Source organism: Scardinius erythrophthalmus (assembly GCF_964197995.2).
Source record: "Scardinius erythrophthalmus genome assembly, chromosome: 22".
Lineage (NCBI taxonomy): Eukaryota > Metazoa > Chordata > Actinopteri > Cypriniformes > Leuciscidae > Scardinius > Scardinius erythrophthalmus.
In genome coordinates this window covers 29320696-29336228 of record NC_138242.1, presented here as the reverse complement: position 1 = coordinate 29336228, position 15533 = coordinate 29320696, and the positions used below count along the sequence as shown (strand labels likewise).

Below are 15533 nucleotides of genomic sequence, written 5' to 3'. Positions count from 1 at the left end.
TGACAGAACCAGATCAATATAACTAATGAGAATGAGAATGAACTGAGGGAACAGTGTGTACTGTAAACAACAAGCTGGACAGTTTTTGCTCCGTCTTACTGTAAGCGACACACTGAAATGCTTCTGTGGTCAAATGCACTCAAACACTGATCTGATGACCCTGAGAACAACTGATAACGCTTTGCAGATGCAAAAAAGAAAATCTGTAAACACATGAAACAAACACAACATTTGGAGAAAGACTCATGAAGGAAGCACGTACAGAAACCTGCAGTCACAAACGGCCGGATTTTAGCAGTGGCACAATGTCAGATGCTGGCACACATTGATGCTAAAGTTTTAAATACATGTGCAAGCTTGGACTGCATCCGAAATCGCACTCTCTTAAGTAGGTACTTTTTTTGGATGAGTACTTACTTCGCGAGTGCTAAAAAAGTATGTACTATATAGTATGAATGAAATCCGTACTACATTTGCCAAGTTAATAGGATTTTGTACCTTGAGTGACCTAATGACATTTTGTATCGCGCTAATTTGTGTCAAACAACTATTTTTGTTTGCTTGCTAAAGCCTTTTTTTATTTTATTTTTTTAACCGATGAGTATGTACTTTAAAGTCACAATACAAATACACCTGAATTCAATAAAAGAACGTTTTTTGGAACATTTGATAAAACACTAAAGAAAGTAAACATCCTGACACTTTGATAAAATCTTGAGAATATCAACATTGCATAATCAAAACCTGTGAGCCTGCATTCATCTATAGTAAAAACACACAAACACGCAAACACAACTTCACACACACTCAAGCATACACACTAAAGTTCGAGTGGCGTCTCGACCTGTTCGCTCAACTGCATGGAGAGGTAGTCAGAAGGACGCCTGCGAAAAAAACAAAAACATGCACACATAATGAGCTGAAACATGTTTGAACATATTATCTTTTTTTTTCTTTTCTCAAATGCTGAAGGTGAGCAAGAGCACATTCATTCTACAAATCGGCTAATCACACAACAAAAACTAAATTAATTATGAATATATTCTTTAAAAAGTATATCCAATGAGATGGTACTTTGATATATACTGTATTATGGTACAAAATGATTATCATATTCATGGTACCAAAGTATTTACCATGGTACTCCAAGGTACTTGAAAGAATGTTGTGGCTTAACTGTGTTAATCGCCTAAATAACTATGGCTATAAACCATGTTATATAAGTTTAAATGTTTTAAATGTGGAATTTTAAATTCCACATTTAAATTATTAATTCTGCCGTCAGCATGAATGAATGTGTTTGGGATGCTCTTTTTTTTTTTTTCGGGATACGTTAAAACTGCGCATTTTAGAGTGGCCTTTTATTTTGGCCAGCCTAAGGCACACCTGTGCAATAATCATGCTGTCTAATCAGCATCTTGATAAGCCACACCTGTGAGGTGGATGGATTATCTCGGCAAAGGAGAAGTGCTCACTAACACAGATTTAGACAGATTTGTGTACAATATTTGAGAGAAATAGGCCTTTTGTGTACATAGAAAAAGTCTTTGAGTTCAGCTCATGAAAAATGGGGGCAAAAAAAAAAGTGTTGCGTTTATAATTTTGTTCAGTGTATATTCATTATATATGATTATATTATATATAATAATAAAAAAGTTGAACTACTTTTAATTTAAAAGTTGGTCAATTCTGTTTTAATATTACATACTTTTTATTTCTACCAATTAATGAACTGAATTAATATTAATATACATTTTATTATAATATACAACTACATTAATACATACATTTTAAACAGTATATTGATATTAATTAAATTTTATTTGGCATAAATAAACAATATTTAGTATTAGAAAAAAGCTTAACTACTTTGAAACTCTATATTGACATTAATTAAATTGGCAAATAATTTTAATATTTATAATATATCTTATTATAGGCATCACCACAGAGAGCTTAATGCAAAACACACACACACACACACACACACACACACACACACACACACTGATCTTTCCTCACCTTTTTTTGTACAAGTACACAAACAGCGCAGCACCCAGTGCGAACAGCAGAAGCGCTGCGAGTACAAGCCCGACCTGCAGTGAGACCGGTGACCCCGCTGGACATACAAAATAAACACACACACACACACACACACACACACACACACACAGTTAGTTATTTAGGCCAGTATAAACCCAGGACTTCCATAAGAGCAAACTCCAGCAGTAATCTGGCATTAACATCTGTGTGTGTGTGTGTGTGTGTGTGTGTGTGTGTGTGTGTGTGTGTGTGTGTGTGTGTGTGTGTGTGTGTGTGTGTGTGTGTGTGTGTGTACCTCTATGAACCAGTAGCTCCTGTGCGGGTGAACATGAGAGCTTGTTGTTGTTCAGTGTCTCAGTGATTTGCTCCCTCTGTTGGTCAGAAACAGCAAGAACAGGCCCCTGTGCGTCCAATGTACCCTCCTCGCAGGACACATTCACACCTAACATAGCGTAAAGACAGGACATTTCCATCAGTATCAGGTCAACTCAATTCAGGTACATTTTAACACCATGAATGTGTGTTTTATTGTGACTTACCTTTAACATGCAAGCTTGAGATCCCACAGTTACACAAATTTTCTAACAAATAAGTCAATTCCTCCTGGTCACAATCTGAGAGAGACAGATGAAGAACTCAGTGAACGGCTCTCAAGAAATACTGATTTATTTAGAAGAGGACATTTCAGATGCATCTCACATTAAGTGCCTACTGAAAAGTGCAGACATTAGTACAGTAAATACAGTAAAAACAGTAAAATTGTGAAATATTATTACAATTTAAAATGGCTGTTTTCTATTTTAATATAATTTGAAATGTAATTTATTCCAGTGATCAAAGCTGAATTTTCAGCATCATTACTCCAGTCTTCAGTGTCACATGATCCTTCAGAAATCATTCTAATATGCTGATTTGATGCTCAAGAAACATTTTTGATTAATATCTACTATTATCTATTAACTTTTTCAGGATCTTTAATGTGTATAATGTTCAAAAGAACAGCATTTATTTGAAATAGAAATCTTTTGTAACACTACTGTCACTTTTGATCAATTTAATGCATCCTTGCTAAATAGAAATATTAATTTCAACAACATTTGAACATGTGTGTGTACTGACTATTTCCATTAATATGTGACTTGATGTATTAATTTGGATGAGGCATAGAAATCAACATTTGATATGTTGCCAGTTCTTCCGAGGACCGTGGGAACACTTTAACTTCCTACCAAGTGAAAAAAGACTGACAACCTGGAGGACAATGAGGGATAAGTCATCTAAACTCTCCCATCTTCTCTGAGTCACATGTCATTCCAGCAGTTTTAATTCTCTGGGTGTGTTCAACATGCTTGTGCATGTTTTGTGGGTTTTTGACACACATACAGCAATTCTTCAAATGTTCTCGATGAGTGTTATAGAGCATCACAAACCAAAATAACAGATAGATGCTACTGGCCGGCATGAGAGAAATTCATTTTAACCTTTCCATTTTTGTGTGTGATCATTTGAGTTCAACAATGTTGATCTGTGGTTAATATATGCATTATTCGAACATAGTGTTTGCCAAGCCACATTATTTTTAACTTGCGCTTCTGGTAGATTGCATTGGTCATAATGGATTTTGAGCTGCGACATGAATTTTGTCATTATTTACTCACCTTCATATCATTTTAAACCCGTATGCTATCATTTTCTACCCTGGTAGTCCAGAGTTCTCGCGAGAGCACAAGTTGAATTTGCTCAGCGAGTTTACTCTGGTGTCGAGTAATGATGCTCATTAAATATGCCCCTCGATCTGAGCTGCACCAATCACATCGGGTTATCTGTTATAGGCGGGCCAGAGGCGAGATGAGGACAGCGCTGTGATGTCGAAGTCATTAGTAAACACTGCAAGATGGCTCTGGATGAACACCAGTTGTTTGAAACGGCTTTGGCCGCTACAATGAACGAGTTAGACTTGGCTTTTTATCTAAAAGAGGAACAGAAGACGGCACTCGAATCGTTCCTTTGCAAGAAGGGCGTTTTTGCTGTTTTGCCGACCGGATACGGTAAGAGTCTAATCTACCAGTTATCTCCACTGGTAGCTAAGCGATAACTTGTTGTGATTGGTCGTAGTGTTATCCAATTGCGTGCAGTGAGATTTTCAAATGCATGCTTGGTGCCGCCCCTCGAGCTGGCCGAGTTTCATTACTCGATGCCAGACCATTAATCTTTCAGATTTAGATCTGGATTTCCAGGCTAATCATTTTCTACTATCCCTTTAAAAACACTTACTTCCTGGTTCTGATTTTCTCTGCAGGCACACATCCATGGAGCTGGAGAAGGCAGGACTCGGGCAGAGGTTCTGGAGGCCTGGAGTTTGCTGGGATGTGACCCAGAGGACGGGCCCGTCTGATGCACATCGAGATAAGGAATCAAATCTTACAAAAACACAAGCACACAGAGCATGAAAACAGCGTACAAAAACTGCTGATTCCAATAACACACTGGATCCAAATACAAAAGCAGCTCCCAAACATACTCGGAGTCAGGCAACATGGGTTCCACGCGTGTTATGTTGTGCTGGAGAATTCTTTGTAACTTTGGGACATCGGATAAAACAAACCAGTCCAAACTGCGCGAGTTTTTCCCATAAACACCTGATCCTGACGGCTCAAAACACAACAGCATTGCAGCAAATGTCAACTGATCCAGCGCTGGCAAACCCTGATCTGCACAAACACAAAGATCCATGAGTAAACAAATGAATTTGACTCGACTTTAGAATTAATCTGCCATTTAATCCAAATCACTGGTTTGTCTATAGAGAACATCAGTCTCTCAGAAGTAACAATCCCATTCATTTTCTCCATTGAACAGTTTATTTATTTAACTTTTATTGTATTTGATTTGAGGTTGACTATCTATGCTTCAATAATGTTTATTAGTCAAATTACTAGTAAAGAGTAACACAGAAGCACACTAGTATCCCATTCCAAACACAGCACACATTAAAGGCAAAAAACTAATACTTACAAATAAAACGACTTTTCCCACAATCCTGCGGTTGATCTCATTACATTTCCTCACATACTTGAATATTTAACAACTGTGTTTATATTGTTTTAGACTAACAATCAATGATTTTATCATTTTTATTGTTTATTCCCTAATAAAATCATTTTAAGTGCACAGCCTTGAACCTATTTCTCAGATTTTCCTATACTTTTCTGCTTTAAATCAAAGTATGTAATATTGTGATTCATCTCAGAGCTGTTATTCAGTCTTTAATGAAGAATTCTCAGAAATGTCAATGGAGAAAATGCATTTCAGAGACAAAAGTTAAAATCATTTTCGGCTTTATTTTTGCACACATCAGTCTACTTTTTTATTTTTTTTTTACCAAAACATGCACTTCAAGCTGTGCCTTACAAAGACGGCATTTCCAGATCGACACACCCACCTGCGTTAGACACATTCCCGATGAGATAGAGCCCGTCTGTTCCTGTGCTGCCAGCGAGCGGGACACTTAATTCTTCAGCGTCTTCCCCAAAAAATACTAAAACAAGTCCATTCAATGGAGTCAACGGTGGGCCTTTCAACTCCACAAATAAACAATGGATATTTGTGCAGTTTAGTATGTTGAATTCATTGAAGAGGAGACCCTCAGGGGGTGGAGGTATAGTGGGTTTCGTGGGACAGTTATTCTGCTTCCTTGGTGTGGGAGAAGCGACCTGGGGACACATGATGGAGGGTTAATATGGCATGCATTTGATGGGTCCAGCACATAAAATCCTAAGAAAGCAGTGTCACCCGGCAAAATAAATCCTGATAGGCTACTTACATAAGCATCTCTTCATAGTGTATAGTGTGCACAGTGAGTAAACGCTATGCATGCATTCAGTGCCTAGACGACCTACTACATTTGTCAAAATGTGCAGTTTACAAACTACAATGCGCTCATCCTCTATCGCCTGTGACTTTAAACATTTCAACTTGATTTATTATATGATTAGACTGCCAGAAGTTTTTTAATTTTTACACAAAATGGATTATTTTTTTTATTATTATTATTAATTCTCTCTTTTCCTGGCAATGGTCTTGCTCTTTACTGTACCCATATGTTTGTTTTGCAACAACATTTCTGTAAACAAATGTAATTTGTAATGTAATTACAATTTAAAAAAATGAATCAAATCCATTTTGATTGTGGTAACAATGTTTGAAAAACATATCACTGTATACGGTTTGAAAGTAATATACACATTTTTTAAATAAAATATCAGAAATGAAATAAAAATAAAGTACAATAAAAAATAAAAGTAAAGAAAAGTGAAATAAAATGAAGTAAAGTGAAATAAAAAAGAATAAAAGTGAAATAAAGTAAAAGTAAAGTGAAATAAAATAAAGTAATAGTAAAGTAAAATAAAGTTAAAGTAAAGTGAATAAAGTCAAATTAAAGAAGTAAAATAAAGTTAAGTGAAATAAAATAAAGTTAAAGTAAAGTAAAATAAAATAAAATAAAGTAAAAGTAAAGTGATATAAAATAAAAAATAAAATAAAGTAAAAAGTAAAGTGAAATAAAAAAAGAATAAGTGAAATAAAATAAAGTAAAAGTACAGTGAAATAAAATAAAGTAAAAGTACAGTGAAATAAAATAAAGTAATAGTAAAGTAAAATAAAATAAAGTTAAAGTAAAGTGAAATAAAGTTAAGTGAAATGAAATAAAGTGAAGTGAAATAAAATAAAGTTAAAGTAAAGTGAAATTCAATTAAAATAAAATAAAAGTGAAATAAAATAAAATAAAGTTAAAGTAAAGTGAAATAAAATAAAAAATAAAATAAAGTAAAAAGTTAAGTGAAATAAAAAAAGAATAAAAGTAAATTAAAATAAAGTGAAAGTAAAGTGGAATAAAATAAAGTAATATTAAAGTAAAATAAAATAAAGTTAAAGTTAAAGTAAAGTGAAATAAAGTAAAATTAAAGAAGTAAAATAAAGTTAAGTGAAATAGAATAAAGTTAAAGTAAAATTCAAATAAAAGTAAAAGTGAAATAAAATAAAGTAAAAGTAAAGTGAAATAAAAATAATAAAATAAAGTAAAAAGTAAAGTGAAATAAAAAATAAAATAAAGTAAAAGTAAAGTGAAGTGAAATAAAATAAAGTAAAGTGAAAAAAAAAAGTAACAGACCTCAGAGGAATAAATTCTACTAAACACTTTGCACATGGTAAAAAATTTTTGAGAATTCGGCATGAAGCTCACATGAACAGAAACACAAGCTCTCACCCTGAAAGCATTGAGGTTGAGTGTCTCGGTTCCACATCGACTGAGGGTCTCATCGCCGGGTAACGCGCTGATGTCCTCCAGCAGAGGGATCTGTCTCGGTGTCAGCGCTTGCGTTATCTCTGAAACCCTTTTATCAGATCCACGAGTGCGATAAACTACTGCATCCAGCAAACCGCTTCTGGGAATATTCTTACTCTCCTTAGAGGGCGGAGACTTGCTGCGATACAACACTACAGCGTCTGGCCCATTCTGAATAGTGTTCGATGGGATCCTAATGTCAGGGCCGACCTTAGCACTGCCAATCTAGAAGAACAGATTCAGAGAGATTTTAAAAGCGGTCACTTTATGTTTGTTTCAAGGATGCATTAAAAGTTACAGTAAAGACATTTATGATATTATAAAATACTTCGATTTCAAATAAATCTTTTGGACTTTCTATTCAACAGAGCGGCAGTGGCTCAGTGGTTCATGTAGGTTGTCTACAAACCGAAAGGTTGGTGGTTCAATCCCCGGTTCCACTTGACCAAGTGTCGAGGTGTCCATGAGCGAGACAACTAACCCCAGCTGCTCCCGACGAGCTGGCTGGCGCCTTGCATGGCTGACACCGCCGTCGGTGTATGAATGAGTGAGTGAATGGGTGAATGTGAGGCTATGTAAAGCGCTTTGGTGGCCATAGGTATGTGAAAGCGCTATATAAATGCAGTCCATATTAGAATGATTTCTGAAGGATCATGTGACACTGAAGACTGGAGTAATGATGCTGAAAATTCAGCTTTGATCACAGGAATAAATTACACTTCAAAATATATTGAAATATAAAATAGATACTTTAAACTGTAATAATATTTCACATATTTTTGATCAAATAAAAGGAGCAGAAGAGACTTCTTTCAAAAACATTAAAGGGGACCTATTATGCCTTTTTCAATGTCTTTTGTTTTTTTTGGGGATCTGTTAGAAAACACATTATTTTTCCCATATTCTCCTCTCTTCCCAGTCTGTCTGTAACGCTCGGTTTAGTCCCGGTCTCTCTAAAACCCCTTCTGCTCAAAAGCACAATGTGCTCTGATTGGTCGGCTGGAGCAGGGTCTTGTGATTGGTCAACCATAACCCCCTTACCATAACCGTGAGTTTCAACACACTAATAACTAACTCAACCAGGCCCCGCCCCTTTATTTGCATATGCCTTGGGCAGAAATTATTTAAATGAGGAATATTGTGACGTGTTCGTTCCCGGAAGAAACTCTGTAACTGTTCATTTTCAAAGTCGTCACCTGATTTGTTATATTCTACACAATATCCGGGAGACGTGTGCATCACGTTTTTTAATGGTCCGCCTAGAAACAAAGATGCCGTGATGCCAAACCCCCTCATGGATGACAGTAAGCGCTTTTTTTTTTTTTTCAAAAGAAGGTAAAGTTTGTGTAAATACTTTTTAAAAAAACCTCCAAGAGTTTTACACACCGATCTGTTATTGTAGGACATCAACGTTAGATTTTCACGCCCCTAAACACGATGCGGAACAAAATGAACTGTGATTGGTTGCTTTACATGTCAGTCAAGGCGGTCGTTGGCCAATGAAAGCTGCTATGGAGTCCAGACCTTCCGCCGTCAGTTTGAAGGTCTGGCTACACGAGACTATAACTTTGCAGACCTTTTTCATGCTCAAACAGCAACATTACCCACTAAAGTAAGTTGAAAATGGAAAAAAAAGCATATTAGGACCCCTTTAAAAAATGTTAAGGCCCCAAACTTTTGAATGGGAGTGTAAATAATTGCCTGTAATTTTATAGCTGACACATATTACTAAATGGAATTCAAACATGACTTATTTGCACTTCTTTTGCAAGCGTTCAAGTATGCAGCTGCTCACCAGGAAGTATCCGTCATCATCTGTGAAATATCCATTCAGCTCCAGCTCATAGTACACCTCTGTATTCTGTCCATTGATCATCACCAGCCAGATGAAATCCAGCGACATACGGGAGCCAGACGGATGCCACAACTCTATAAACTCCTCGTCCTCGGCTACTCCTGGTGTGTTAGTGTTGACCTCATTAAGCAGGAAATCAATACTGCTATGAATCGAGGGATAGCTCGGTCCTCCCACCGTAGAAAAGGCTGAAACAACAAGGCAGAACTTAAAAACATGACCGGACACAGTTCTTTGATACGCATAATGGGGAACCCATTTATATACATATATATTTACATATTTATTCATTCTTATACATGGTATGGACTTGTTTTTTAGGTATTCGCTTGTAGCAGATTATAATTAACATGTGCACATTGTGTTATTTGGGGTCAGCCCTATGTTCCCACAGCCCTATGTTCCCACGGCCCTATGTTCCCACATTTCTAAGAATTTTTTTTTTTTACGATTTGTCTAAACTCCAGTTACGGGTAGGTTTAGGGGTGGGGTCAGGGGTAGGCCATTTGTGGGAACATAGGGCTGTGGGAACATAGACATGATCCCATTTATTTAATGTATGATTCTTTTATGTATACGGTTTACGTGGCCTCATTAATTTCCCCTTCGGGGACAAATAAAGTGATTTGAATCGAACCCTAAAAATGTGTCCTTAACATGGAAGAGAAAGAAAGTTGTAAATATGGTTGTTTCACAACATGAAATCAAGACCTACTCATGTTAAGCGGGCAGGACTGAAACCAAACGCAGTCATTGGGTTTATCGAGACTCCGGGGCCTCGTAACAAACAGTCCCGGATCTCTCGTCCATTCGGTGACACCACATCGACTGACATGAACACCTGCTGTGGGAAAACTGCAGCGTACAAACAGGGGTAAATATATATTGAAATACACAATAACGCATTGTATGGCATGTGCTGATCACCTTTCTGTGAGAATGAAGGGTTTTCTCCCGGGTATGAGTGTCTCTGTGAGGTTCTCACTGGGCATGTGCGCAGAGTCACCATAAACAAAGGCATCGATTGGCTGTTTGTGGCTGAGGGGGTCGCCTTTAGGGAAGTCTGTCGACGGGCCGTCATACAACGCAAATGCTGCACTTTGTGGCACTGAAATATCAAATATTACATAAAATGTATTTAGTTGCATATGAATATTTCATCACTTAATTAAAAAAATTAAAAAGTTAATACATTTTTTGATTAAAGATACATTAAAGACCACTATATTTTTCATTATAGCCACTGGAAATCTAAACACTCAGCAGCATACTATACTGAAAAAAGTTAAATAATAATAATTATTGTTTGAAATGTAAAGTACATTTATAATGTACAGTTGTTTTGCTATTCTGCTTAATAAAAAATTATAATTATATCAGGATGATTTTCATTCATTTTGTTTTTCCCCCATCACATTACGAGAATTTAGAAGAGAATATTTGTCATGAAAGTAATGCAAAACACATCCTCCAAAAATGTTAAAATGGTCTTACAAATTTGTTTCATTCCCTTTATGCAAAATATAATTATTTTGATATAATTATATAATTAAAAATTAATTAATTATATGTGATCTGGACATTACTGAGATTTACCCAATAACATTCGAGACAATAAACAACACTAAATTGTTTGAACAATTAACTATTGTATTGTTAACTAAACCACAAATACAAAAAAAAAATCTTTAAATGAAATATTTAAAATAAAATTAAATATAATATAATATTAGATAAAACTTAAAATGCAGAATTGTTGCCTCTGCTAAAATAAAAGCTCAAGTACAAAAAAAATAAATAAAACTGAATAAAAATAAATAAATGTAATAATTCAATTAAATGTTTAAAAGTTCAATTTAATCAATTAAAGCAAAACAGAAATATATTATAATATTATATTATATTATATTATATTATAATATAAAAAATGAATAGAAAATGACATAAAATTACTTAAATTGAAAAGAAAACTGAAAATGTAATTCCAAATATTAACAAATACTATAATGGTGTGTAAATAATACTAAATTACACTGGTTTCGAATAGTGATTTTAAAGAAGTTTATCTACAAGTATCCGATTAACTCTACCTGCCAAATTTTCAGTCTGCACAGGTATGGTGAAGATCCCAGCCTTGTCTTTGGAGACCTCCACACTCGAGCTAATAAGGTCTGTGGTGACGTCATAAAGCACCAAGGAAAACGTCCCGTTTGCCATGCCAAGATCGAGTTCCACAAGACCCCGTCGGTCCGGCCCGTTGATGTCGACTTCGTTGATCCAAACTTTTACAGGGGTCGGCGGTGGGCAATGATTGACCCAATTAGGGGTGGGGGGGCCAGTGTAAAACGTCCAGAGGTTTCCCGACTGCCAGCAGCGCTGAATGGACTCGTCCCCCTCCAGAGCCGCCTCATCCTCCAGGAACGGAACCGAGCCGGGAGTCAGAACTGACGCGAGGCCATCAGCACCTTCTGCGGATTTACGAGAAGTGTACACCACTGCGTCCAACAACCCCAATCCTGAAACGGGTCCCCCAACAGAAACCGGGTCCCAGTTGGGACCGTAGAGTGCGATGGCGTCGGGCCCGTTCTGAACGGAGTTGGGCGGAAGAGTGATGGCGGGATGGGGGGTCAGTTCAGCAGAGCCAACTAGGAAGAAGCCTCTATGATCCGTTAGCTGTCCACTCAGATCGATGACCCGGTAGGCTGTGTCTCCATTGCCGTTGTAGAACACCAGTGTGTATCCATCCAGAGAAGCGGGATTCATGCCATCATTGTACAGCTCCACAAATTCATGAGTGTCCAATCTGGGATTGTCACAGTTCACTTCGCTGATTATTAAACATTGGGTCGTTTCTTTAAAAATGCACATTAACACCAAAAACCCCAAACTCAGCTCCACACGCATGGCTGCTGCCCTGATAAAAACTCTCAGCATATCACAATAAGCAAGTGGACCTGTGGAAGGAAAACAGAAGTTTCATTCCAGATGCGTGCAATCACTTTTCAAAACATCTTAAGTTTCGTTTCCATTCAATCCAGACACATTGCTTCCCCAACAGTTGCGATATTAGGCCAATTCAAGGACAACTGATGAACTGGAAGGCTTGAAACACCCAAACACGCGAAAACAATTCCAAGGTCTGTTCAAAAATTCATTTGACACTGACACAAGAGATCATAACAAAGAACATTCCACTCAAACCCATGAAACAACATTACAGGTCTTCTGAAGTCGTACAATAGTGTGAGAGACAGACAACAGTTTGGGGGGGTTGAACTGCTATTCCTAGTAGCTGTGAAGGAAGTGTGGTTCTTGAACGTTACTCAAGTGTGAACTCTGGCATTTAAATACACACATGGGCACTTGCACAACCACATCTATCTCAGTCATCAGCTGACCACAGACTCCAATAATCAGCAAATCTAGCTCCTGTCACAGTTAGAAATGCTGACCAGGCAGCAAGTGTTCTGAACTTTTCAGAAAAAAAAGTCATTGACTGCAGAGTGCATTTACACTATGCACACTTTTTAAGGTTTATGAAATAGTATGCAAGCAGTAAATGACAATAAACATTTGAGAAAACTCTGTAAAGGGCAATTCGGACTGGAAAGGGAAAACAAATAAAAACTTTTCGAAAGACTAGAGAGTGCAACAGTGTACACCCACTTTTTAATCCTTTGTTATTATGGAAATATTGGAACACAAATGATCTTTTTGATTAAATCTGAGAGATTTCTGTCCCTCCATTGACAGCTATGCAATTACCACTTTGAAGCTTCAAAAAGTTCATAAAGAGATCGTAAAAATAATCCATATGAATTGAGCGGTTTAGTCCAAATTTTCTGAAGAGACTCGTCGCTTAATATGATGAACAGATTGAATTTAGGCTTTTATTCACATATAAATATTCATTAATTCACACATCAGTTGTGGTAAACTGAAACTCAAACATGTTCGCTTGATGAGTGAGAACCAATGAGGTTCATTCCCGTGTTACGCATCACGTTTGAGCTTCGGCAAGAGGTTTGTTCGCACACCTCAAGCAGGTTCGGTTGAGCTTCTGTTATGTTTGCTGATAAATTGTGAATATAAGCCTAAATTAAATATGTTCATCATATAATTCAGAAAATTTGGACTAAACCCCTCAATTAATATGGATTCGTTTTACGAACTCTTTATGAACTTTTTAAAGCATCAAAGTGGTAGTTGCGTAGCTGTCAATGGAGACTTTCAAAAGATTTTCATATGTGTTCTGAAGATGAACGAAAGTCTTATGAGTTTGGAACGACATCAGGGGGAATAATTAATATAATTAATGACAGAATTTGAATTTTTGTGTGAACTATATTCCTTTAAGACTGAGTACAGTCACAGTATGCAGTGCGCAAAACATTGCCTAGCCTACAGCACTATCATGATTTCACACAATGTATTCAAAGGATTGTTTACAGAACACAATAACGATGGGTACAGTAACTTTTTGCACACTCCAGTGAAGAAGACAAAAGTAGCATATCCAAGTAGAAGTACCTAAAACTTCACAACGTTAAGTCAGAAGTATCTAACTTAACAACATACCGATACATTATTGCTGAGAAATAAACACAATGAATGTAAAGTACTTAAAAGTTAGCCTACTAGCTACTTCGCCATCACAATGACAAACGATTTCGCAATTGCGAAATTAAAACCCCAGCAGATTGTATCTGTTTAACTAAGCCTGAGCGAGACGATCCGCATTGCAACTCGTGTGGTTTAATGGAGAAATGTTGCTTACCGTGACGCCGATGCTCGATTGAACGGGTTTGAAAGTGTTTTGTGAAGTTTTCAGTAACTTTTGCTGTGTGGGGGAACCGATTTGATCCAGTCAGTGTCTTCCACGCGAGTGTGGGCGGTAAATCTGGATGAATTCACGCACATTCCCGGAGACATAAATCCTGGTTCCCAGAAAGATGCCTCTGTCCTTTGTGTGCAACAAGGCTTTTCCTACACGCATATTGCTTCACAGTGGATGCATCATTTCCCGAGTCCTGCAACTGTTTCGACATTTAAGTTAGGCTACACTTGAAAACCAAGGTACAAAATATCAAACCAAGTCTAATGTATTTTAAAGAAAGATGATGGTGATGGCACAAGCACACTTGACAAGAAAACATACAACAATGTAAGAGTGTTTTCTCAGCTACTGATTCTTGATTTCACAATATCTTCATAATTTATTATAAAAGTCTTAATAATTTATTTTCGCTACATTTCTTTAATGAAGCTTATATAATACTGTTTTGATTGTCCCAGACCCCGTGCTTTTAGTAGTCTATTAAATTGATAAAATATTGAATTAATAATTAAAAATGTTTAAAAATTATTATACACAGGTAGTGTAATAAATTCAACAAGTATTGTGTGAAAACCATTTTTTACATAAATTACGACTTTCCAACAGTTGTGACGTCACACCAACGTCACCAGTTTTATGAAAAGTGTTTAACGATTGGATAACGGTGTCAGTGAAGAGCCTGAGGTGAAATATGGAATATGTGATATGAATATGTGAAGAAAACAAAGACAATGTAGGTACATTTTATTTGCGAACAGAATATTTTAATCCCGCTTTTTGGCTACACCCATAATTCGTGCAAAGCGTCATTTTCTACTCATCAAGGTGCAATTTTGTCATGCTATTCGTACTTCAGGGTATATGTTTAAAGGTCAAATGTGGCTTTTGAGTAATTTCCTTCATCTTCACGTCTAGGCATGATAGGTAATCAGTATTTTTGTTGACCTTATCTTACAGACACTTGATGGAATACTTAAATCAATAAATTCTTCTCCCCAGAAGTCCTTTGCGGCTGTTTTTCTATGATAAGAAAAAGATGTGCATTATCTGTGCATACAGTGCACTTCCGGCATGGTAAGTGTTCCCTGAATTTTTCAGTCCTGACCCATTTTTTAAATAGGATAAGTTCTCTCAAAAATGAAAATTTTGTCATTACTTATTCACCTTCAAGTTTTTCCAAACCTGTATGAGTTTCTTACGTCTGTCAACACAAAAGAAGATATTTTAAAGAATGTTGGTAATCGGACAGTGAACGGCATAGTATTTTTTCCTACTATGAAAGTCAATGGGTGCCCTCAACTGTCTGGTTACCAACACTCTGAAAAAGGGTGCACCTCGATCAGGGTGATCCAATCCAATTTTGCTTTGAAAAGCCGGCACAAAAGATGGATCATATGATATGCAGAACATGGGATTTCCAAATCCAGATCATTCTTATCCCGATTAAACTTTCTAAA

At 36.5% G+C, this 15533-nt stretch overlaps 1 protein-coding gene across 1 annotated transcript in view; it reads right to left on the bottom strand.

The window, feature by feature from the left end:
• Positions 1-14364, bottom strand: part of LOC308682980 (uncharacterized protein) — a 14754-nt gene extending 390 nt beyond the window's left edge. The window contains exons 1-13 of the mRNA XM_081353034.1: positions 14017-14364; positions 11330-12193; positions 10167-10347; positions 9955-10094; positions 9180-9427; positions 7307-7609; positions 5486-5756; positions 4565-4754; positions 4318-4463; positions 2583-2657; positions 2339-2485; positions 2023-2119; positions 1-884 (exon numbers count right to left, since the gene is read on the bottom strand). The exon at positions 1-884 is cut by the window's left edge and continues 390 nt beyond it. Of these exons, the coding sequence (XP_081209160.1) occupies positions 821-884; positions 2023-2119; positions 2339-2485; positions 2583-2657; positions 4318-4463; positions 4565-4754; positions 5486-5756; positions 7307-7609; positions 9180-9427; positions 9955-10094; positions 10167-10347; positions 11330-12173 (2706 nt within the window). The 5' untranslated portion in view covers positions 12174-12193; positions 14017-14364 and the 3' untranslated portion in view covers positions 1-820. The remainder of the gene's footprint in view (positions 885-2022; positions 2120-2338; positions 2486-2582; positions 2658-4317; positions 4464-4564; positions 4755-5485; positions 5757-7306; positions 7610-9179; positions 9428-9954; positions 10095-10166; positions 10348-11329; positions 12194-14016) is intronic.
• Positions 14365-15533: the final 1169 nt, after the last annotated feature.